Below are 26,172 nucleotides of genomic sequence, written 5' to 3'. Positions count from 1 at the left end.
GGCCAGGGCCGCGCTCTGGGAGGCCGAAGTGCATCCAATTCCCTGCTTGTTGGTAGTGACTCTATCGGACTGGAAAAATTCTTTTTCGATACATGCTCAGACATGCACAGTGGACGGAAATCGGAAATCAACAAATTTTAAGTAGCCTCTATATGCCGGCCACACATGACGGACCAAAAATCAAAATACCACAAAAATGATCCGCTCTTTAAAAATAAGTATATATAGTGCGACTATTAGGAGTCCAGGGCTTTCGAACAAATAGGAGTCCCGGCCAACCAGCGAGCACCCCGGCCGGACCCGCACACGCTATGCGCCCCCGGTGCTGCTACATGCGTTGCTGCATGGGCTGCTTTATGCCCCGCGTGACTAGCCAGGTGAGAGAGGGAGAGATAGCCGGGCTTAGAAACTAAAATCTACTATCTTATTATTTATCCAACAAATAGAACCTCCGTGTTTGCTTTCAAGACTTAGAAATTTTCATGTTAATCGAAGAAAATAAACTATCTTATTATTTGTCCAACAAACAGAGCCTCCACGTTCGCTCTCAAGGTCTAGAAATTCTCACGTTAATCGGAGAAAATAAGAGAAATTAAAATTACCCACCACTGCCATTATGATAAAAATCTACCCAAAATACCCCTGTGTCTAAATAAATATAGCCCACAACGCTATTATAAAAAAAATAATCCAACCATTGTCATTATGATAAAAATCGAACCAAAATACCCCTGTGTCTAACTAAATATAGCCCACCACACCATTATAAAAAAATTAATCTATTATTTAACCTAGTAATGAGACTCCAAACAACTAGCGTTGGGTAAGCTAGGAGATTCTTAAAAATTACGACCATAATTTTTAATTCATTTTGTCTACGGGCATAAACATTGATAAAAAAATTTCGGATAAACTTCAGAAAAATATTTGCACATCATAGCACCACGCTGGAAAAAAGAAGAAAAATTGTAGCCTCACAGTGTACTGAGATATCTTATAGCCTCCACGTTCGATCTCAAGGCCTAAAAATTCTCATGTTAATCGGAGAAAAATAAGAGAAATTAAAATTGCCACCACTACCATTACAATAAAAATCAGCCCAAATACCACTGTGTTTGACTAAATATAGCCCACCATGTCATTATAAAGAAACTAATCCAATATGTAACATAGTAATGAGATTCCAAACAATTAGCATTGGGTAAGTTAGGAAATTCTTAAAAATTACTATCATAATTTTTAAATTATTTTTTCTACAAACATAAACGTTGATAAAAAATTCCAGACAAGCTTCAGAAAAATACTTGCACATTACAGCACAATGCTGAAAAAAAGTAGAAAAGTTGTAGCCTCACAGTTTACTGAGAAATACTATCATTTTAATTGAATAATTATAATATTATTTTTTAGCATACAATAGAAATATGTACAGACAAAGTTAATATGTATTCTATTTACTAACATTTCAGTCAAAAATCATATTGAAACTAATAAATAGCGCTGAAAAAAAAACAACCTTATGTCAACCATTGTTTATCTCACTGTCTTAGTCAAATCAGTTGCAACATATTTGAATTGATTAAATGAGTACCCAAGGTTAAGAGAAGAATAAAATAGGTGCGCTAAATCCATATTCCATTGGAAACGATAAGGGGGATGAGAAAAAATAAGAAAAAAAGAAAAGGACATACGCGGGGGAGTGGGGTGTGGAGTATGGAGGAACTATTATTGGATTGGCAACAACGAAGAAATGAATGGTTGGAGGGTGAATAGGATTCACAGGCTCTATCGATTCTACAAATTAAGCTGGAAATGAGAGAGCGAGTAAACCTCTTCTTTTTGTCTTTTCCCTTGAGCAACCAAGATAACAGCAAACAAGAAGTACAACACCAGTACCAGAAAGACGTCAAGAAGCTGCCGCAAATCATTGACTTAGAATTTAAATTAAATAAATAAAAATATTATCCTACAACATTAACTGTAACACATAAACCTAAAATGCTCAAAAAATTTCTTATGTCAAAAATAATACTATCTCCAAATGAATAATACTATGTTTGCCATTGACGCGATCCTCAAAATCAACTTTGAGTACTATTAAAAAAATTACACTTTAGTGAAACTAAATATTTTTTAATCAACGTATACAACAACAAATTTAGAACTATCTCAAAATGGTATCCAATTCAAACCTAGAAGGAGTATGAAAATAAAATAAAATTATTGATACTTAAAATAGCTTTAATAGATCTTGATATTCGCCAATAACAAAAATTATTTTATAAAAGTCGATTAAAAAATATAACCTTAATAATATTTACACCTAGCCACACAAATAATAAATATAAATAATTAAATAATTAAAAATATAATATATATAGTCGCGCAAATGCGCGGGTGGCCTTTCTAGTTGGATCTTACTTATCAAGGAGCGAGTCCTGAGAGTTCCCGAAACACAAATCAAATCTAGACTCTGGATTGATTGAATGAGGTTTACGGCCATGCGGGCATTAAAAAGCCCCAAAACGTTACCGGGTTCATTTCATTTACTCACGCCGTGTTGCTACTCTAGAATCAAGCCCGTGGGTTGAATCGGGTGATTCACCCATCCAGAGTTCTACAGATTATGCCAACCGATAAGATTATCACTGTTTGTTTGCAAGCCGCCACGAAGTAGTAGTATCTATTTATTGTTCTCCATTCTGGCGCCAGAAGGATATATATAATCTAACATCTGCTAAACTTTGTTGCTGAGAGTTGAACTTCTGTGTTGACACAGAATCGCGCCGAACACATCTGAATGCGCTAGCACACGCGATGATCGTCAAAACAATCAACACAGCAAGAACCCTGGGCAGACCGGTCTGACCGGTGCCGTCGACCGGTCTGACCGGTGCAGGCAGGGAGCTCACAAAGACCTAGAACAGCGAACTCGGGAGGGACCCTGTCGGAGCTCGTGAATGTAGGGTTGCTCTGAGGTCGGCAGGCCACTCAGAACGTCTTCAAACACCGTAGAGACGAAGGAAGAAAGCAATCTAGGGTTGGAAAAGGCTAGGGTTTGAGAGACAAAAAGTAATGCGATATTTTGATTGATTCGATTGGGAATAACCTCAATCGGCCTTAGCCTTTATACTTATTGGCCGGAGAAGACGTACCCCTTCACGAGTAGGATTACATAAGGACTCATTACAAAAACCCTAATTTTACTCGGACTGTACAGACGAGACCGGTCTGACCGGTTGGACCGGTCGGGCCAACCGACAGGTGCTAAGTTTGGCTGTCAACATATGTCCTCTTGCTTTTTAGTGAGTTTACAAGCTAAAAAGAAAAAACAGAAGTATGCTATACAACACTAGGGCCTAAAAAATACTGCTAAGGACGATTTTTACAAACCGACCATCTCTCATTTGTGCATCTTGCCACACATTGGGGTAGAATTTCTTCAAGTATTTCCTATTGATAGCTCTAGGCAGTCGATCTCCTTACAACGTTCCATCATGTAGGAATTTCCAAAGATAACTTTAACAACTCTAAATGGACCCTCCCAACTTGGCGACTACTTACCAAACTTATTGCTTTTCATCCCAAGAGGCAATATTGTCTTCCAACCAGATCTCCAACCTGAAAAGATTTATCTTTTACCTTCTTGTTGTAAGCTCTAGCAACCCAAACCTTGTCTTTTTCAATCTCTTTTAAATCCTTCATTCACTTGTCGGTCACTTCATCAATGTTATCCATCATTGAATTGTAATAATCAACGGCAGAAAGATCATTTTACTTAGCCAATCTATAAGGGTCCAGATTTACCTTAACGGGCAAAACAGCCTCTTGACCATATACAATCTCAAAAGGAGTAACCTTAGTAGCACCATGACGAGATATTCGATGAGCCCACAATGCTTCGGATAATACTTCATGCCACCTCTTAGGATTTTCTTTTATTTTCTTTATGACAAGCTTGATCAATATTTTATTATTTGACTCGGTCTGTCCATTGGTCTGAGCATAATATAGAGATGAATTGAGCAATTTGATCCTGTAAGATTCGATAAATGCACGCACCTCTTTCGATATAAATGAAGAATCTTAATTCGTAGTCAAAGTTTGAGGAATACTGAATCTATGAATAATATGCTCAGTTATAAACTCAATTACCTCCCTATGTGTCATATTCTTCAAAGGAACCGCTTCGGTCCACTTAATAAAATAATATGTAGCAACCAACACAAAGCGATGCCCATTTGAAGATGGAGGATTAATTTGTCCAATGAAATCTAACCCCCAACCTCGGAATGGCCATGGTTTAATAATAGGATGCATCGATGCAGCGGGTACCAATTACAAATCTCCAAACCGTTGACACTCCTCACATCCTTTATAATATCTGAAGCAATCCGAAATCATAGAAGGCCAATAAAAACCGGCTCTCCTAAGCAACCACTTTATTTTAGGAGCCGATTAATGAGTACCAAAAATGCCTTCATAAACTTCTCCCATAGCAACTTTAGTCTAATCCGAGTCCAAACACTAGAGAAGATAGGAGATTATAGGGACTCTCCAATCCTGATCTTCGGTCTTCTTTGCAATCGAATCGGCGTTTTCTTCTGACTGGGCGGTCAGACCGGTCATGTCAACTGGTCGGACCGGTACGTCCAGAACCTACAGCTCGGCTTTGATCCGCATCGATTTCCTAATGTTGAATTTTTCTCTTCCAACACTATAACCAGATGCTTGCTGAGCCAGAGCGTTAGCCTGTCCATTTTTTTCTCTTGGCAAATGTCTTATAACAAATTTATCAAAAGAAGAAATAATGTCGAGGCATTTATTAAAATATGCATTTAATGAACCATTATAACATTGGCATATCTTGGATACTTACTGCATAATGAGAAGCGAATCACCAAAAACTTCAACATGCTTCACGTCCATGGATTGTAAAATCTCCAAGACAAATAATAATGCTTCATACTCAACTTGGTTATTCATACAATATTCCTCTAATCGGTTTGAGAACTCAAAAATAGCACCACTTGGAGATATAAGGACAACACCAATTTCTCTCCCATCATCAGAAACCGATCCATCAAAATAAAGCTTCCATGGTATGCAAAAAATATGATCGATTTCTAAATCATGCTCATCATTAATCTGAAGCTCAACAATGAAGTCCGCTACGATTTGGCCTTTTATAGATTTCAAAGGTTCACAAGCCAAATCATACTATATCAAAGCATATGCCCACTTGCCGATTCTACCACTCAAAATCGGCTTTTGCAACATATATTTTATCACATCGGTTTGACATACTACTATGCCAGTACTACATAGTAGATAATGTCACAATTTAGTACAAGCATGATATAAAGATAAGCACAACTTTTCAATAAAAGTATACCTTATTTTCGCATCAATAAGTCGTCGGCCTATGTAGGTAACAACATACTCCTTCCCTTCGGTCTCTTGAGTCAAAATGGCTCCAATAACTTTATCTTCGGCCGCTATATAAAGTTTAAAAGGAACACCTCTCCTAGGTGCTTTAAGAACCGGCGGCGAAGACAAGTAATATTTAATATTCTCAAATGCCTCCAGCTGTTTTGCCTCCCAAGTAAATTCGGCTTCATTCTTCAATCGAAGAATAGGTGTAAAAGCATCAATCTTTCCGGATAAATTAGAAATAAATCTTCTCAAGTAATTAACCTTGCCCAGAAACTTTTGCAAGTCCTTCTTACAAGTAGGAGCCTCAACTTTTCTCATGGCCTCAATTCTTTTAGGATCAATCTCTATGCCCTTCTCATGAATAATGAAACCATGGAACTTTCCAGCCGATACCCCAAAAGCACATTTGAGTGGACTCATCTTCAAACCATACCGACGCATCCTTTCAAGAGCAAGTCTTAAATTGGCTAAATGAGAATTCAAACTGGCCAATTTAATAACAATATCATCAATGTACACTTCCAATATGACACCAAACAAATCATGAAAGATTAAATTCATAGTTCTTTGATAAGTTGCACCGGCATTCTTCAAACCAAAAGTCATAACCACCCACTTAAACAAACCAACAAATCCGGAACATACAAAGGCCATTTTAGATGTATCTTCCTCGGCCATGAATATTTGATTGTAACCCGCATTACCATCAAGAAAGCTAATAACACGATGTCCCGATGCTTCATTAATTAACATATCGGCTATAGGCATAGGATATTCATTCTTGGGAGTAGCTTTATTGAAATCTCTAAAATCAATGCAAACACGAATCTTGCCCGAATCTTTCTTTTCAACGGGCACAATATTAGAGATCCAATCCACATAATGACAAGACCGAATAAAACGAGCATCTAATAATTGATTAATCTCCCCCTTAATTCGGTCATAAATGCTAGGATTGAAATGTCTAGACGGTTGCTTATAAGGTTTAAAACCGGCTTTGATTGGTAAACGATGCTCAACAAGATCACGACTCAATCCCAGCATTCCAGAATACTCCCAAGCAAAACAATCGATATATTCTTTTAATAACTTTATTAAATCGGGCTTAAACTCAGTCGATAAATTCTTGTTTACAAAAGTCGGCCTAGGAATAGTACCATCACCTAGATCTATCTTTTATAAAGGATCAGCTGACGTAAAACCTTGGCCTAGCTTGTCCATGTCCTCTTACTCTTTAAAAGTCTCACACTTATCGTTCGTACGCGCCCGATAGTGCTCAATGCGCTGCTAGAGCCAATCTGCGTTGGACCGGTCTGACCGGTCGGCTCTGGCGGCCGATCTGGAGAAGACCGGTCTAACCGGTCGCGGGACCCGGCCTGACCGGTTGTACCCGAGTCGCCTGCTGGACTCATCTTTACAGCATTAAATGATTTAGCCAATTTTCCATCGGCTTCAGAGTAGCAGGAACGAAACCTTCCTTAGTGCAACTGATAAGCTCATAATCGGACAGATCCAAGCCTGACAAGCACTTGATGTTGTCATTGGCACCAACGGAGTTAGAATCGACGATAGCTATGAAGGAAGAAGTATCACCAGGTACTATCTCAACCTCATCGCCGATTCACTGAATAAGAAATTAATGCAAGGTAGACAGAACACATTGATTGGCATGAATCCAATCACGCCCAAGTATTAAACTGAAGTTACCTTGCACCTCTGAGATGAAGAAGGTTGTGGCGAGCGTCTTGCTTCCAACGGTCAACTCCATGGACGCAATCCCCTTGGCACCAATGGGATCACCCCCACCCACGCCGCTGACCGTCATATTAGTCTTGATTAATTCCTCATCCTTGCCGCCAAGCTTGTTGTACAATGAGTAGGGCATAAGATTTACAATGATCACACCATCCACGGAGCATACGGGAAATTGGCTTTCCATTAACATGTCCTCTCATGTAGAGAGCTTTCAAGTGGTTGTCCGATTCCTTGGGCTTCTGAACACAGCGTCATGAGGCCCAAACTGAAGATGAGCCACCTCCTCTTCAGGAATTATAAGGTAATCCGAAGACATATGCACAACATTAATTTCTAAATTATTGCGCTCCGAAGACGCCTCATAATCCACCAATTCTTCATCTTCCTTTGCTGGAGGAGCTGGTTCTACTTCATCAACACGAAAAACCGAAACAGGCACCACTGGTTCGGCTGTACTCTCTGCACTGGGCTCAACCGGTCTGACCGGTGGCTCAGAACGGTCTGACCGGTCGAGGATACCGGTCTGACCGATCGCTGGGCTCGGTCCGACCGGTCCTTCTGCTAGTTGGTCAACCGCATTGACCTGCCACACTTTGCCTTGAGGGATCATGGGCCTGTACTTTTTGAAGTATTCATCCCTCGCCTTTTCTGCCTCCTGCTCCCTCTTCTCCTTGTTGCGAAGGCGCTGGAGCTTTCTCTTTTTAGTATGTGTCAACCCCTCTGGACACCAACAAGGTTGATGGTACTTACCCGCCACCTTGCTGCCACTAGCTTCATGATTGTTAGGAGTAAAAGGTTTCTGGACAGAAGGAACAGAAGAAGTGGCCGATTTGTCAATTACCATCGGCTCTTTACCCTTGTCTTGTACAACCACCTTAATCTTGCCGATCTGAACGACAGTATCGGCCTTGGTCTTCTCTGAAGTAGTTTCTGGTTGCACCTCTAACTTCCTCTCCTTCACGCGGTATTAAACCCGCGGAGGAGCAAATTGCGCCGGCCTCTGCTGAGACTAGTCTGACCGGTCATAGACGATCGGTCTGACCGGTTGGAGCTGCGGCGCCGGAACAGATTGGTGTGGCCCCAATCGATCATGTACTGGAGTCCTAGGACCTTCCTTCCTCCCTCTGATGCGGTGGTGGATATGGCATTAGAAAGCACTGAAGCCAGATTCCCTCGTGTTCCCACACCAGATTAACCGCATTAGACGCTGGTGGAGACCAAGGCATAGTAGCATACACCTTCTGTGGAGGAAACTACGGGTGATCACCCCTGCGCCTGATGAACTCTCTCCTCGGAGATGAAGCATTGTCCCGACGCGGTGGTGAGCGAGGTCTCTTTTTTAATGGTCGATCTTGTTGAACGGCCTTAGTGTACTTGTTTAGCAACTGTCCAAAGGTAGGTCCCCGATTTGTATGCCTTCCTTACAACTTTGGCACATTTGTCTTCCAAGTACCCTCTTCCAGACGTTTTGGCTTGAAAGTCCGGGGCTGCTCCCTGGGCCGGTCTGACCGGTCGCGCCTGGACAGCATGCTGACTGGATGAACTTGCTTGCGCCCCGGGCTTAGGAGCATTCACAAAAATCCTCAAAGTTGGCTTCCCATCAGGAGTCATCTCAGCAACTACTTCTCTGGCCAGAATCTTGTCATTTGTATTCATTGGCCTCGGATCTCCAATCACAACATTCTTCCCTTGAACCCCTTCGGCTTGATCCGTCCGAAGGAGGACCTTTGGATTGTGCAACTCCAAAGTATGGAAAGAGAAGGGAGCCTTGTCCACTTGCATCTCATAAAGCACCAATCGTCTTTCATCTACAGCTGATTGGATCTGTCGACGGAAAACATTACAATCATTAGTAGCATGTGAGAAAGAATTATGCCACTTACAATATGCATGCCTCTTTAATTCTTCCGGCAACGGTATAGCATGAGATAAACGAATGTTTCCATGTTTAAGTAATTCATCAAAAATTCAATTACATTTGGAAACATCAAAAGTAAATTTCATCTCACTTTGCCGATTCTTTTGAATCGGCTTAAGCGAAGGACATGTAGAAGGTTTGTCCTTCGATGGCTAAACAAATTCAGCGGCATACACTCCTTTTTCCTCATCGTCCGAACAGTCGAAATCATTTTCAATAATATGCGTGTTGGACTGATGAGGCTTAAAAGAATCTTTAGAATTTTTATACTTAAATTCAACACCAATAGCTCGCATTTGCAAATGATTAACCGTAATGAAATCAAAACCTTCAAGTTTTTCTTTCAAATAGGAACGCAAGCCATTAAATGCCAAATCCGCCAAATCTTTTTCCGAAAGAGATGAATTAAAGCATCGGTTTTTAAAGCTTTAAATCTTTGGAAATAATCTAAAACTGATTCATCTCGGTTTTGCTTAACCGATGTCAAGTCTAGCAATCTAACTTCAGCTTCCCCACTAAAGAAGTGATCATGAAACTTATGCTCTAATTGATTCCAATTTAAGATCGTACCCGGCGCAAGCGAGGAAAACCAAGAGAAAACGGTCCCGATCAAAGATAAAGAAAATAAATGAACCCGCAAAGTGTCATTAAGACCCGCTTCTCCTAATTGCAAGACATATTGGCTAACACGGTCCCAAGTCGTACGAGAATCATCACCATTAAATTTAAGGATCTCGGGAACGCGCCAACCAGCAGGATATGTGTCGGTACCTCAGGACTGGGGTACCCCCTCTTGCTATGTCAAGACTCGTGTAGTTATCCGTAACTACGCCCTAAGGAGCTGAGCAGCCGGGTCACTGGGGTCCGGCCCCGTCTCACCGGATCAACAGCCCCGGACCTGCTTCCTGCTCAGGACAGGTCCGGTGTCACCACGTGTCCTGGAAAAGAAAGCGCTCAGGGCCAAAACGGCCGGGGACCCCGGACCCCCATATACTATCCGGAACCCTCGGCAGGGAGGGAACAGACACCCCGCCTGGGGGGTCCGGAGACGCCGCGTGTCCGCAGACGCAGATACGCACGCGGCTGCCAAGCTTCCTCGGGAAGACTTGGCCACCTACCGCATTCAATGCGGGAGGCGTTAAGTGCGCTCTGCCACAGCAGAGCCCGAGGAGACTTTCGCCAGGCTGTACTATTGACCGCGCGTTACCAAGATACACTGTACAGCCGCTGGCGCCACTCACGCCACGCACGTCAGTCTGCTACACCAGTTAGACACGACAACTCGGCGACGGAGTATCATAACGCCTACGCGGTAGAACCAACAGTCTACGCCGCAACCTACACTGCCTCAACGGGCGTCTCACAGATGGGACGGGAGAAGACTCCCCTCGGTCAGAGCATCTACAAGGCGATGAAGCGTATCTGGCAAGAGATGCTCCACCACTATAGCTCCATTAGTGTCTATAGTATACATCCATGTTGGGCCCACCTGTCGGGGTCCAACACCTGTGTACGCGCGCTCCTTGCTCTATAAAAGGGAGGCGCCCGTTAGAGAAATGGTCAAGTCCAAGGAGAGACTTGGGGGGGCAGAGGATAGACTCATTCATTCCTAGTGCAATACACCACTCAGTGGATGTAGGGTATTACGTTCCGGCGGCCCGAACCACTCTAAATCCGTGTGCCCTTGCGTTCTTGCCCCGAAGCTAGATCGGCCTAATAGCTTAGCACTTCCCCGAGTACTCCCCCTCGGGGAAAAGGCGGGTGCGTTCCGCCACCCGGCTGTGGGTACCCCCAAAAGCCCACGACATTTGGCACCGTCCGAGGGGAAGATGCAGGCGTTGGCTAGATCTCCAGGCTTCTGAGGCTGAGCTCTTCCTCTGCAACAGTGACGAGAAGATGAAGAGGGGCGCGTCGCCACCCGCGACGTATACCCCAACACCGAAGCAGCGGAATCCTTGGTGCGGTGGCGCACGGCAGCAGCGCCTGCTGTGCGTCGCCACCACGACACCTCAGAGTCGGCACGGTGGGGCGCAGGGGCGACGCCTGCCGTGCGTCACCCTGCGTCATCCCTATAGATGGCCATTCGGGCCGCCCGGCCCGGCCCGCGCCCGGGACCGCCTTGGCCCGTTTTTTTACGGGCCGTGCCTAGCCCGGCCTGATTGCTTCGCGGGCCGTGCCGTGCCTACCCACGGGCCCCCCTGGCGGCCCAGGCACGGGCCCACGGGCCACTTTCGTGCCGGGCCGGCCCGAAAGGCCCGGTGCAGGCACCGTGCTCGTGCCTACCGCCACCCGCCGACGCCAGCCGACGCCGCGGCCGCCGCCCATCCATGCCCGCCGATGCTGCACCCACCGGCCATGCTCGCCGCCCCCGGCGCCCCGCAGGCCGAGCTTGGTGGCCCCGCCCGCCGCCGGGATCTCGTGGAGCCGCCCGCCGCGCGGGATCTGGTGAGGAGCCGCCCGCCGCTCAGATCTGTGGAGGAGAGGAGTTTGGGGAGCGCCACCGGTGGAGGAGGAGAGGAGTTGGGGGGAGCGGCGCCGGTCACAGGAAGGGGCAGAGCCGCAGAGGGAGGGGGCGCCGGGGCGGAGGGAGGGAGCCGGTCAGGCAGTCACCAGTGCGAGGGAGGGAGGCGGCGGCTCGGTCAAGTGGAGCGGCTGAGCGGCGTCGGAGTCGGAGGTGGAGGAGAGGAGAGGAGAGGGAGCGGCGCTGGAGGTAGAGATCTGGAGGAAAGGAGGGGTAGCCGGAAGCGGCACCGGCGGACGGCGGTGGAGGAGACGCAGAGGGAGTTGGGGGAGGGGGTGAGCGGGCGCTGCCGTGCTGGTGGAAAATGAGGAGGAGAGGAGGGGGCGGAGGGAGGGAGGAGCCTGGCAGGCTGCGGGGCCGTGGTAAACGGGCCGCATCGGGCCTGCCTGCTATTCTCGTGCCGGGCCGTGCCTGCCCACGGGCTGGGGTGGCGGCCCAAGCCCGGGCACGGTTCACGGGCCGGGCTAGCCCGGGCACGGTGGGAAACGGGCCGTGCCGTGCTTGGGCCAGGCCAAATTGGCCGTGCTTGGGCCGGGTCAACGGGCCACGGGCCGCATGGCCATCTATAGTCATCCCAGAGTCGGCTCAAGGTTTCCTCTCAAGCAACCACCCGGGGTCCCCTACGGCGGCACGGCGTCGGCTCGAGGTTTCCTCTCAAGATGGAGCCTGGAGCCGGAAGGATGTCTGTCGCCTTCTCCCTCACCTGGCGCAGGCCTCTCTTGGCGCTGCTGCAGACAGGCGTCGACCTCCGCCACAGGGCGCGGGGGCCCTGTGCCAGCCCCAGGGCGAAGCCGGCGGACGACCGCCCTTCTCCACGCTCCGTGCTCGTCCAAACGAGCACCCGACCTTCCGATGTGCCAGGACGTCAAGCTGGTTTCAGCACATCGACGGCAGCCTTCGGGCTGGCTTTCGCCAGCAGCTGGCAGTGGCAGGGCCACTCCCATTCAAAGCCAAAGAATTTGTTCTCATGCAAACTAAGCATTAAACAGTTCTTGAGCGAAGGAGGGCCCGGCAAGCTCCCGAGGTGATGCTGGATGATGCTGTGTAAGCATGTCCAGAGCACCTTCGTCCCCAACGACTGAGAAGAACCTCCAAGGTGGCAGTTCCACTCCAGCCGGGAACGTGCATGCCTTATGAAGTGGCAGCCGTAGGTTACCACTAGATAGGATTGAGTTAAGTTTCTCCTTTGTAATGGCATGGTGCCTACGTGTGGTCCAGAGCGGTAATGGTCCGCCCTTGTAAACCCGGCCTCTGGCATCCATCGCACAAACAGGCGACACCAGCAAGTGGTCCAGAGCGGTAGAGGTCCGCCCTCGTAATCCCGACCTCTGATGTACACCACGAGTCAAGCAATAAAGGAGAATTGCTTTCTCAGCCCTATCTTTTCTTTAACCTAAAAGCACTTGTTCGTTCAAAACTGCATGTCTCTTTCTCCCGCACGGAGTTTTTCCTTTAGTTGCTAACAATCCAAATTGAGTTGCTAGCTTGTGGTCAGGTTAGGACACCCCTTCTAGCTGGAAGGCAGTTCGGACCCTTAGGGATCTGCTCAGGAGAAGTGATACTCATATCCTGGGGTAGAGAAGTTCCGCGTAGCTTAGCTTGGTAATGTACCCTAAGCCTACGTACTTCACTGCCCTGTTACGAGTCCCCTAGTATCCGAGTCTGCTGTCCTTAGAGGTCCCGGGCTCCTTTCTAGTATAAGGCCTGGTTTCCTACACCTTGCTGCAGGGCCGGTGACGTAATTCATGGATCGTCAGCAATGATCCAAGTCCACTCCGGTGGCCCGCTCCGGCGGAGACCGCTCTCCACGGTCGCTCCAAGTCCACTCTGGTGGCCCGCTCCGGTGTAGACCGCTCGCCACGGTCGCTCCAAGTCCACTCCGATGGCCCGCTCCGGCGGAGACCGCTCGCCACGGTCGCTCCAAGTCCACTCCGGTGGCCTGCTCCGGCAGAGACCGCTCGCCACGGTCGCTCCAAGTCCACTCCGGTGGCCCGCTCCGGCGGAGACCGCTCGCCACGGTCGCCTGGAGCTGGGTCCGGGGAAGTAGTGCTGGCTCCCTGGGCGGTTCAAGGTCCGAGCAGCCTCTTAGCTCGGTTCCGTACCCTAAGCCTGCACCTTCGCCGTCCTACGGAGAGCGCTCTAGTACCTGAACCTGGCAACAAGTGCTACGACCTTGAAGGGGTCCGGAGCACTCGCTCTCAACATGAGCACGCCAACGCAATCAGCATTGTGTCACAATAATGGCCCCACCTGCGGGTTCGTACCTCTCTCGAGGTGGGCCCGGGGACCACTGTCAGTACCTCAGGACTGGGGTACCCCCTCTTGCTATGTCAAGACTCGTGTAGTTATCCGTAACTACGCCCTAAGGAGCTGAGCAGCCGGATCTCTGGGGTCCGGCCCCGTCTCACCGGATCAACAGCCCCAGACCTGCTTCCCGCTCGGGACAGGTCCGGTGTCACCACGTGTCCGGGAAAAGAAAGCGCTCAGGGCCAAAACGGCCGGGGGCCCCGGGCCTCCCACGGGGTCTCGGACCCCCATATACTATCCGGACCCCTCGGCAGGGAGGGAACAGACACCCCGCCTGGGGGGTCCGGAGACGCCGCGTGTCCGCAGACGCAGATACGCGCACGGCTGCCAAGCTTCCTCGGGAAGACTTGGCCACCTACCGCATTCAATGCGGGAGGCGTTAAGTGCGCTCTGCAACAGCAGAGCCCAAGGAGACTTTCGCCAGGCTGTACTGTTGACCGCACATTACCAAGGTACACTGTACAGCCGCTGGCGCCACTCACGCCACGCACATCAGTCTGCTACACCAGTTAGACACGACAACTCGGCGACGGAGTATCATAACGCCTACGCGGTAGACCCAACAGTCTACGCCGCAACCTACACTGCCTCAACGGGCGTCTCATAGATGGGACGGGAGAAGACTCCCCTCGGTCAGAGCATCTACAAGGCGATGAAGCGTATCTGGCAAGAGATGCTCCACCACTATAGCTCCATTTGTGTCTATAGTATACATCCATGTTGGACCCACCTGTCGGGGTCCAACACCTGTGTACGCGCCCTCCTTGCTCTATAAAAGGGAGGCGCCCGTTAGAGAAAAGGTCAAGTCCAAGGAGAGACTTGGGGGGCAGAGGATAGACTCATTCATTCCTAGTGCAATACACCACTCAGTGGATGTAGGGTATTACGCTCCGGCGGCCCGAACCACTCTAAATCTGTGTGCTCTTGCGTTCTTGCCCCGAAGCTAGATCGGCCTAATAGCTTAGCACTTCCCCGAGTACTCCCCCTCGGGGAAAAGGCGGGTGCGTTCCGCCACCCGGCTGTGAGTACCCCCAAAAGCCCACGACAATATGAAACAAAGTCAAACTCAGGAGGGTATGGCTTTTGATATAAACGCGAACCTCCCATATCAATCCCGAGTTTAGATTTAAGCACACCGGCCAAATCCTCTTTAAACCTAGTGAAATCGGCCTGATAGGTACTGCTGGCCGATGCATGCAAAGAAGATGAAACACGTTGTGTGCTAGGACTGGTGTAAGCCATGTTAGTGTTAGGAATCGGTCCTCGGTGAGGTCCAGATCCCTACTGTGATGTACCATGATGTCCTGTATGAAACACCATCTCACCTGTTCGGCTAGGGCCGGCCGAATCAGGGATAGAAGTGTGCGGTGCAGGGGGCGACGAATATTGCCCTGTCAAATCGGTCTAACCGCCTGCACCGGTCTGACTGGACGACTGGACCAGTTGGACCGATGGCGCGTGAACTGTAGACGGCGGCGGTGTTTGCCCTGGGAACGAGTTCGGCGGCATCCCATAGAACTGATCCTGGGTAGCAGAAGTTCCAGACGAATTCGCTTCTGAAAAGTAAGTGCCACCCTCGCCTTTTTAAGCGCCGGAATCTCATCATTAAGCCCAGCAAAAGTCTCTCCCGCGGCTACTTGTGCAGCAGATATTTTTGAATCTACCATGAGAGAGAATTGTTTAACTAATTCAGAAGGGTCATTAGGGAGTACCTCAGTCTTGTCTTTGTTCAACTTGAAGGACGGCATCACGAACTCCCCCGCTCTCTTGAATAGGCCTCCTCGCTCCTTCTTGAATCCTTGAAGAAAGTTCTCCTTCAGGTGCTCTTTAGCAATGAGGTAGGCCTGACGCTCATCGTTAGTGAGCTCCTTCATGGTTGCCTTGATGACGTTGGATCCACTAATTTTAGTCTTCTCGGAGCCCATCTTGTTGGAGATTTAGATTAGATCGGTTTTAAAACCAGATTAATCTGTTTCCCAGCAGAGTCATCAAAAAGTATGTTGACACAGAATCGCGCCAAACACACCTGAATGCGCTAGCACACGCGACGATCATCAAAACGATCAACACAGCAAGAACCCTGGGCAGACCGGTCTGACCGGTGCTGCCAACCGGTCTGACCGGTGCAGGCAGGGAGCTCGCAAAGACCTAGAACAGCTAACTCAGGAGGGACCCCGTCAGAGCTCGTGAACGTAGGGTTGCTCTGAGGTCGGCAGGCCACTCAGAACATCTTCAAACGCCGTAGAGACGAAGGAAGAAAGCAATCTAGGGTTGGAAAAGGCTAGGATTTGAGAGACAAAAAGTAATGTGATATTTTGATTGATTCGATTGGGAATAACCTCAATCGGCCTTAGCCTTTATATTTATAGGCCGGGGAAGATGTACCTCTTCACGAGTAGGATTACATAAGGACTCATTACAAAAACCCTAATTCTACTCGGACTGTACATACCAGACTGGTCGGCCTCGGCAGGTGCCAAATTTGGTTGTCAACATTCTGCTCCTTCAGAAAAAAAAAGAGATTTGAACTGTTGCTGTCTTCAGATCCCCCCCCCCCCTCTACGATAGATTGGTACCTAACTCCGTGAGGAAGTTTTCTTTTCATTACTGATCGATGCCCGCTGCTTGAGCTCTTGCTACCTGCAGGTCACAATATTACTTCTCTATTGATTTGTTAGAGCCTATCCAGTCTGGGGATTTTCTTTTACATGCTATGATATTGCTGCTGCTCCTATGAAAAACTTCTTGGAGTTTTTAGCTCACATTTCACAATGCCTTGTTCTGATAGGCTCGCGCGCAACATTTTCCTTTTTCAAACTTGGTAAAGGTGCAGGTGCTCCAATACTGCGCGCACGCACGCTCACCTTCGTTCTATAATATTATAGGTCATTTTGATTCTGTTATGCATCTAAATGTGCACTATATCATAGCATCTAAATACGAAAAGGGTAGTGTATTTTTTATAACCAATTAATGCTCTTTGGATGCATGAGTGTATATAGCATTCAAGTCTCCTTTGTTTTTTGTGCGCCTGCTCAGCTTCCATCCATGTAATCAGCTAATTATAACTAAACAATATATTAATGAGGGATATATGCGTTTTTTCTCTATCTTCATAATCTGTTGGAAAAATTCTAAAATGCCCTACATTCCAGGACGGAGAGAGTATGCATCTAAAAAAAGTCAAAACAACATATAATTAATAATTGAGAACGGAGGGAGTATAATTTTATTTCTAACAAGAAAAATCAACCAAGAGTGCGGAATCACAAAATATTGGCTTGTCTGGCTACAAGTCCAACAAATCACAATACAACACATTACACATATACCACTTCAGAATGACCACAGCCTTAATGCATATAACCATTGATAAAGAGGAAGGACACTACAATAAACCTTGAAGATTATTCATGCATGCTCGCCTGCTTGTTCAGCACTCGTGGTTGGGGTTGGCCGATAAATTAGCTTTTTAGCCTTGTCTACTAGGCCACGCATAGGTAAGCTCTCCGGGAGCACTCCTTCGCCATTGATGAAGACCCTGTACCTCTCCAATCTGGATGGAGTTCCTTTGACCATGTCCAGGGCGTCCTTGGCCTTCTTTTCTCTGAAGATAGTTCTGTACGGATCAGGACACAAACGCACAATGGATATTACCACCTCAACAAGGACCCTTCTTATCCTGGGGTACTCAGGACGTGGTTCCTTGTTGGAGTTGAGAGTGTCCACGAGCTTTTCAACAAGTGCTGCTGCATCGGTATCTGATATAAGCACCTTACGAAAGCATTTAGGGATGACATAACCAATATGTGAAGTGACACAGAGTGCGGCCTCCAACTGTTTTCCCTCTTTACTAGTCATTATAATTCGCATCACCTGCATGCATGATGTGATGTGTGATGACAATGACAAAGGATTTAATGATTGATAAACGAGCTAGGAACAAGGAAAAATGGTTCTAGTTTATATAAGTAGGTGATTGATCGAGAGACACTACGTACCTTTGTCAGGGCAGATTCCAGCTGCACACTTGCACAAAGGTCAATCTCCATCAGCTTGTCTCTGGAGTTTGCACAAAGATTATGCAATAGATTTGCCACAGCACATATGTAGTACTCGTCATCAAGCATGTCGATGAGCTTCTTGATAAGATTGTGTCCTTGTTTCTCCAACAAGATTGCCCAGCAGTTGTCTGTGCTCTTCATTGTAAGATTTGCCAGTGCTTTCCCTGCAGCCTTTCGCAGTGAACGATCATTGCTGGGATTATTTACATCATCTGGCCTAACAAATGCATGCATCAATTTGGGAATGATGGATTGGGTGCTCCCAATCTCCTGCCTTGCAGCCTCTTCCAAGGCCAGCGCTGTTATGATATCCACCACCGGCGCCCATAGCTCCGGTTGGCAGTCCCCGTCCATTATACGTCCAAGACTGTTCAGTAAGAATGGGTTCTTTGATAGCTCTTGGCGAAACCTTGCACCAATTTTCCCATGATCGATTGCAAGCCGCCTCACAAAATTCAAAGGTGAACGTAGCACAAGACTGTTTTTCTCGTCGATGACATAGCTGATAAACCCTATGGTCTTTGTGGTGATATGTGTGGCGTCATGGGCAATTTCTTGGCAATTATCTGGATCACAAGCAAGCCTCTGAAGAATTGACATGCCCAGCAAGGGTAACAACATCCGCCGCGTCAAATTAGATTCATATATATGAGTGCGGATTGACTGACGTCTACTGTTAACATTCCTTCTATTGTTTTCAGATACACAGTTTGGCATGGAATCTTGCTGGTTCTTGGCATCAAGGAGCGAGGATATCAGCTTCACCACTCCGGGAAAGTCAGAAATTTTGAGACTGCCATAAATGGGTCGGTTCCATAGTCACAGGATTCGGGGTCGATGCCTCGTCCCACGACCCGGGAACGCCGTTCCGATTCGAGGGTCGGGGTCGAAGAGGATCAGTGTCCCATTCAAGGTTGGATCGCGTCCCGGTTTGAAAGGGGTCGCAGCCCCATTGTTTGGGGATTTAATTGGGATAATGAGGTTAAGGACAGTGGATTGGTGTGGTTTTTGTTAGAAAATGAGCTGAATACGTGTAGCATGGTCTAAATGTATTCTTTTATACGTTTCTTATATGCTTGGGCAGATTAATTTCTTCATTAGTAGCACATATATAGTTTTTGTTTTTATAAAGACACATGGACCCGAAGATATCGACCCCGATGAATCAGGGTCGCGTTCCACATAATAATTTATCGTTCCATAGAGATATACCCCCTTCGTACCACAATTTTATAAAGTGACGACCCTCGACCCTCGACCCCGTTCCTCGACCCAGTCGACCCAGGAACTTTGTGACTATGGTCGGTTCTTGGCATCAAGGAGTGAAGATATCAGCCTGACCATGCCAGGAAACTCAGAAATTTTGATGCTTTCAGTGAGCTCGGCAATGACGCTGGCAGCGAACAACCTGATATCTTCGTCTCCTCCAACTGTGGAGCAGAGCATGCCGATCAATGTGGGCACTGTTTCCTTGGATGCATCGGTGATTTCTGTGATGAGGTCCTTCTTGGATTTGGAGTCCAATCGTCCTAGGAAGTTTTCAAGAACACGAAGGCCGGCAATTTGTGTTTCACTTGAGGTGCTGCCAAGGGGCTTGATGGCGAGGTTGCTGAGGCTGGGCTTGGATTTCTCCGAAGGAAGAAGACCCTTTTCCATGCGTGCCTGGTAAGCTTGGCGGCAGTACAGGTTGACAGCTTCTGCCCCCCATTCTCCTTCGAGTTTTAGGTCACGAGCAAGCGATCTGCGACGGAAAAGGGAGATGAGCCCGCAAATGGTTGCCAGGATATAGGATGATCCTTGGCATAGCTCCATCATGAAGAAGATTACTATGGATGGAACCAAGTTTGGGCTAGCGTCCGGCGGCAAGGGGCGATAGTCATGGTGGCGGTGGTGACCTAGCAGGGTGCGAAGGCGCAGAATCGATAGCAGAACCTGCAGGAATGCCACCGGGATCTGCAGGTTGGCAATCAGCAGCGCTGCTATCACCGAGAACAACATGTAGAATGATATTTTGAGGGAGATGCCTGGCAATGGGAACATGACGCTCCAAAAGAAGAGTATGGGCATGACTGTTTCATCAAGGATAGGCAAGAGGAGGCCACAGGAGCTATTGTTTTGTTCATCCAAAGTCACTTCTGCGAAAACCACTCCTCTCAGAATCTCATGGTAACTAAATGTTAGTAGCATTAGAGCGATTGATATGCTGACATATCTGTAATAAGAAGCTAATGCTGCTTGGAGGAAGGGCAAACATGCCAACCCTGATGCTATAATGACCTTAAAACAAAGTTTTGGTAGGGTTCCCCGAAGTGGTATACACAACACGATTGCAATGGCCAGCACCATCAGAATGAACGTTCCCAATTGCCAAGCAGTTAACAGAACCGAGATTTTTAGGTAATAAGGAACCATAGGATTCTTCTTGGATATCATTATATAGCGTAGTGATAGTTTGAAAGAACCAACAATGCCTCCGATAACAGAAGCAGCCACTAGAAGAACGAGGATAGCTTTAGCATACCAGGTCTTCGACTTTTGAGTCAGCAACTGGCTGATAATAACCAGTATGGCCACCTTTAATATGCCCGCAACTAGTTCAGGCCGAAACTCTATTGGGGTGAGGCTGAGGGCCACACCAGTGATCACCGCAAAAGTTTTCCCAACCACATTTTCCGCTAACACGTCACTGGAAGAGAGATTTTCCCATCTGAATGCGCTTGTGGAGCCGAATAACCACTGGTTGACCGAGGCATCGTTGCGGATAAAAACCCTGTTGTGTGCATAGATAGAGTCAGACGAAACAAAAGAATGAAATAAAGATGCAACTATGGAGATAATTAGTTACATAAATATAAGCACTTCAGGACATCCTCATGATCTTTAATATGCTATTTTGATGAGTGTTTTCACGCAATGGATCTATTAACATCATGTTTGACTCTTGAAAGGATCGTGGCCCAAGAAGGGGGGGTTGAATTGGGACTTTTTCGAATTTCTAATCAGTCCTTAACCTAAACTAGTATTGCCCAATCTATAAATTCGAAACCTAATTACTAGAGCACGCTAGCAAAGGGTCCTTAGGTAGGTAAACACACTATCATGATCATATTGCCTAGATAGATGCACACTAGCAAGATCAAATCCTAAGATAAAGCTCACTCTACCAAGCAAGTTGTCATAGTCAAACTACAAGCAAGAAAAGTAACAAAAGGATTTAAATGCTTGAAGTAAAAGTAAAGGACACGAGACAACCGGATTTTTTCCCGTGGTATCGAGGAGTTGACGCTCCCCCCTAATCCACGTTGGAGCACCCACACAAGGGTGTAGCTCCCTTGCTCCACCAAGAAGCAAGTGATCACTAAGAATGCTCTTTCTCCATCTCCGGAACGGCGAGCTTCACACCGTATACAAACTTCTTGTCTTGGGGCTCCCACAAACACCAAGAGCTCACCAAGAACCTCCCGATCACCAAGACCGGCTAGGTGCCGTCAAACACCAAGAGTAACAAGCTCCTAAGCCTTCACTTGACCTACACTCAGTTGGCCCTAGCTCAAGCACACTTGCTACACTTGCAAAGGATGGATTCTTCAAGGTTGAAGCACAAACTAAATGCTAGATCTTCTCTTGTTTGCTCAAAGCACTTTCTCTTCTTCTCAAGGGTGGCCTCAAGTATTCAGGGTGTCAAAGGCGACTGAAATGAGCCATGGGGTGCCCTTTTATAGAGTGGAAGTGGTTACATAGCCGTTGGAAGTCCACTGCAGAAAAACCGTGAGCACCGGAAGAACCAATGGGTGTCAGTTTTGGGGCGTCGGTTCAACCGGTCTCTCTGTGTCCAAATTGTAGCCGTTGGGGTCCTGACACAGTGTCCAGGCTTGCTTCAATGCACCGGTGCATGCTCCGTAGGTGCGTCGGTTCAACCGGTGCTGAAGAGTTTTACTGATCAATCCAAACAAGCTCTCTGGAACATAGGACGCTTAATGCACCGGTGCTTTGATTCCGAAGCGTCGGTTCAACCGGTGCTGAAGAGAAGTTGAAATCCACCAAAACATGCTCTCTGGAACAAAGAACTTTCATTGCACCGGTGCTTACTTTTCTGACCATCGGTTCAACCGGTGCTATACTTGATTTCAGCCTTTATCCAGAGAAGATAGACCGACAGGGCATCGGTCCTTCCGGCAAGCATCGGATGCTCCGACGCTAGGGCACCGGTTCAACCGGTGCTGCTGTTTTTCCTGGTTTTTAGCTGAATTGGCTTGGATTTCAATGTTACTTCGATTGTTTCTTCTTCCAAGTGTTGTGTTAACTTCTATTGACTATCTTGAGCTGTTTTTGACCGAGTGTGCAAGATTTCTAAGGCCAACTCAAGTTTGATCAAGCTACTAACTCATGAACCCCTCTTAATAGTACGGTCAAGAACTAAAAACTATAAACCCTATCTAAATCAAGTGTCCTTCATCTCCTTGTGACACTTGAGACTAGAAATGTCCTTAATCTTTGAAATTGAGTCCTTGGCTCGCATGATTGTTCCGAATTGAGGGGTCTCTTTTCACATTTCATATGGGACTAACTCAATCACTAATTTTTCCTTCAAAACATACGTTAGTCGCATACGGTTGTCATTAATCACCGAAACTTACCATTACATCTATCGGCCTAGATGCACTTCAACTCTTTATGAAATTATTGCTATTGGTGGTCAAAATTAGAACGGTTTGTCTTAAACAAACATGAAAATGCATAAATTGTGGGAACAGAAGGAATAACTTGATAGCTAAGTGCCAAACATAGTACCTAGTACCCGAAAATAGTTAATGGTGTTTTAATTAGTCGGGCCGATCCCATTGATGGTTTCATATTTATTAAATAAAGTGATGCATAAGCGAGAGAAATTTTACAATCATTGTAAAAGAGCTCCATAAGAAAATGTGATGACACACATGAGAGAGAGGAGTTCCATCCAGATGAAACTAGCTAGATGTACGCTGTTTACAAAATTTGGAAGAAAAAAACTCCACACTGGCATTAGATGTAAAAGTTTTATTCTAGATGACAATCTCTCAATTTCGTGCGTCGTGTGGAACAACAAATGACACTGCAATTGAGGGGATTGCTTCATTCAACAACTCAAGCCACTCTAGATGCAGCACTCTTGGAGATAACAAAATGAAACTCTCCATTCAGCCGTAATGCTGATTTCTATGGGTCAGATTTCCAAAGTTGGAAAGTGTGTTATGGGTTTGGTAGTTTCATAGTGGCAGGCATCTAGAAACAAAGATAGGACAAGCACTGCGGACCTAACATATCTGTCTTACACTCTTACTTTATTAATTATGGGCCGGCCAGACTTCAGCAGCTTGTGAGTCTAAAGAGGTGTTGGTTTTTGAGGAACGTGATGGATCGTCATCTTCTCATCAGTTCTCACTCCTTATTTCTGTTTTGGTTTGTGAAATGGAATGAAATGATTTATAATTAGCCACCACCGAATCCCTCACACAAGTCGATATTTAGTATAAGCATGAAGGATGGCGTCATGCCACAAAAGTTTATGAGATGGACAGACAATATCATCCGAGGTGGTTTCTCAAACCAGCAAGCGCTCCTAACTGGTAAGTCGATCTGAAAATGTCATCAACTCTTTCTTGATTACAGATCGAGCTACGCACCTGGAGCCTTCCACGAAAATCATGACCGTGGCAAACCAGAAATCCATGCGGCTCAGCAGAGAGCTGAACCCGCCGAGCAAGACGACGGTAGCCCAGAGGAAGGCCAGAGTGCCCACAGCGTTGCCCGCCCACTCCCAGAAGGCAACACAAAACACGACCCTATTCAGCGTTTTCAGCTTCCCCTCCACTATATCGGCACTGATGCTCTCCCTCTGCTGCTCCTCGCTGCTCTCAGTGGGCGGCACTACTGTGATGGAAACCTCTCTGCCATCGGCAGGTGTTGCTGCCATTGTTCGTCTTCCCGATCCCTCCCAGGCACCCAGCGCAGGTGCATGCCTTGCAATAACCTCTTGCGTGGATGTCACCAACTGGAACAGGCCCATAATAACTGCTTAAAATAAACATGACAGAAATATAACCATATACTATAGACTATAGCCACATCATATGAAAGTGACAGGCATGCATACTACATATTTGGGAAGATTGCATAAAACACCCTCTATATATATATGTATTATAGTCAGTAAGGTTTCGACTTTCGATCCCCTCTATTTGTCATTTACTCATGTTGTGGCAAAAACCCACCTATACTTATGCTGACTTTATCCCCCCTAATTATCTAGGGAACATATCAGGTGCAAACCGACCTCTTCGTGCAAACCGTGTAAACTTTAATCTGGGCCACTAGATCAACACCCAAGGGGATGCGAGGGGGGGGGGTGGGAGGGGGGATTTGCAAAAGTGTGATTAGGCAGGTGGTTAATTGTAAAATTGTCCAATCCCTCCATACCATTTGGATGTTAATCCGGTGACCCAGATTGAAATTTGCACGGTTTGTACAAAGGAGTTGGTTTGCACCTGATATGTTCCCAATTATCCATGATGTACTCACTGGGCTTATTTTTTCACTAATCTAGCATAATTAGGCAACAAGTTAACACTTCAATATAGATGGTTGTACATGATAAATTGCTGAGAACTAGCCAAATATCAAGTGGTGATGAGATCATAATGAATGAGCCAAATATCAAGTGGTGATGATATCATAATGAATGAGCCAAATATCAAGTGGTGGTGATGATAGCATATATAATGAATGAGCCATATAAACGCGGTAGACCAACTGAAAAGGTACGTACTTGTAAGGTACCAGAAGTCACCGAAAAAGAGTCTGCATCATCACGGAGTACTCCCTCCGTCGTCGTAGGAAGAGTGCAAATCCTAGTTTTTTAGTGGTGGTGGGAAATGACGACTTTCATACCCTCACTTATTGATCACTGCATGCAACTAACTATAGATTTCCTAAAATCATGGACAAAAGCTAATTTTGACATGCAAATCAAATCTGACCACTAAATTAGATAATTGTTGTTGTTGTGGTCATATTTGTTGTCTAATTCCTAGAATTGCACTCTTTTAATTTGTGGGTTTTTTTTTCAAATTCTAGAGTTGCACTCTTCATGGCACGAAGGAAGTATGTCACATGGACCAAGGTGGGAAAAGCAAACGAACAGAAATTAGTAGCAGGCATAGGTTCAAGGGTTTCTGGTCCAACACAATTGGTAGGGAGGAGCCTATAGATTATGTAGTTGCTGTGATGAAGTAAATTGGCGAGCATAACCTTTTCTTAATGTTTCTTAATATAAGTGAACAAGTCCAAAATATATTACAAAGAATGGATCTCACTACCACAAAAGACATTTTTAAGAACGGACAAAATGTATTTTAGGGGCGGGTGTGATACCCGCCTCTAGTTCTCACAGCTAAAAATCGATTTGTAGGGGTCATGGGCTCACCCGCCCCTACAAATTATTTTTCAGAATATGAAAAAAATAAGAAAAAAACTCAAAAACAGCAAACTAAAAAATAAAAAAAATCCTAATGCTACCCGGCTACCACCACAAGCTCCTCTTCTATCGAGGTATAATTTTTTGAAGAGATATGCACAATTGCTTAAATCGGGGTTCCAATCGCTTACCACAAGACTCGCGCGTACCCTCTTCTCCACCATACGACACAGTCACATGTGACTCCATGAGATATGCTGTTGTTATATATTAACTCTAAAATTGATTTGTAGGGGCGGGTGAAGCCAATGCTCGCCCCTACAAATCCAAAATATTTTTCCTTTTTATTCCAAAAATTCATTTAAATTTTAAATGTAGTACAACAAATCAAAAAAAGTGAAATTCTACATTGTGGTTATTGTGAACTATAGATACAGGAAAATATGTCCAATATATAAATGTTAAGATTGTGAAAACTTGAAAATATAACTTGAATTGTATGAGATAGGATATAGTAATAGCCATATGTAGGGCAAAACTAGCAAATGATCTTGTGATACTAAATGTTTTTAAATAAAAGGTATAAACTATAAAATTTTAGATATTACCACTAAAACTTTGATATAGAACTACTCTACATTCTACATTCAAGGTTGTTTGAAAATAAATCAAAACTTGTAGATTTTGAAACTAGAAAACTTATAATATTTTTTTGGAC

General features: G+C 46.1%; 1 protein-coding gene and 1 long non-coding RNA gene across 2 annotated transcripts; both read right to left on the bottom strand.

Annotated features, from left to right (window-relative positions):
• Positions 1-17,140: 17,140 nt before the first annotated feature.
• LOC120711378 lies at positions 17,141-18,809 on the bottom strand. The gene is made up of 2 exons (XM_039996868.1): positions 17,939-18,809; positions 17,141-17,813 (listed from the first exon to the last, which is right to left on the bottom strand). The coding sequence occupies exons 1-2, from the start codon at positions 18,716-18,718 to the stop codon at positions 17,349-17,351; spliced, it is 1,245 nt and encodes a 414-aa protein (XP_039852802.1). The 5' UTR covers positions 18,719-18,809; the 3' UTR covers positions 17,141-17,348.
• Positions 18,810-20,674: 1,865 nt separating this feature from the next.
• Positions 20,675-23,814, bottom strand: LOC120713871. Its single transcript, XR_005691306.1, has 2 exons — positions 23,665-23,814; positions 20,675-20,771 (listed from the first exon to the last, which is right to left on the bottom strand). It is a non-coding gene; the product is annotated as an uncharacterized LOC120713871 (long non-coding RNA).
• Positions 23,815-26,172: the final 2,358 nt, after the last annotated feature.

This window comes from Panicum virgatum, chromosome 6K (assembly GCF_016808335.1).
Source record: "Panicum virgatum strain AP13 chromosome 6K, P.virgatum_v5, whole genome shotgun sequence".
Taxonomy (NCBI): domain Eukaryota; kingdom Viridiplantae; phylum Streptophyta; class Magnoliopsida; order Poales; family Poaceae; genus Panicum; species Panicum virgatum.
The sequence above is the reverse complement of the archived record's forward strand: the minus strand, read 5'-3'. Positions and strand labels throughout refer to the sequence as shown.

Bases quoted from the DNA above. Each gene is read 5' to 3' on its own strand.
- LOC120711378 (XM_039996868.1), bottom strand. From the start codon at position 18,718: ATGCCAAACTGTGTATCTGAAAACAATAGAAGGAATGTTAACAGTAGA. The intron at 17,814-17,938 runs GTACGTAGTGTC...TCATGCATGCAG, and splicing joins TGGAATCTGCCCTGACAAAG to GTGATGCGAATTATAATGAC.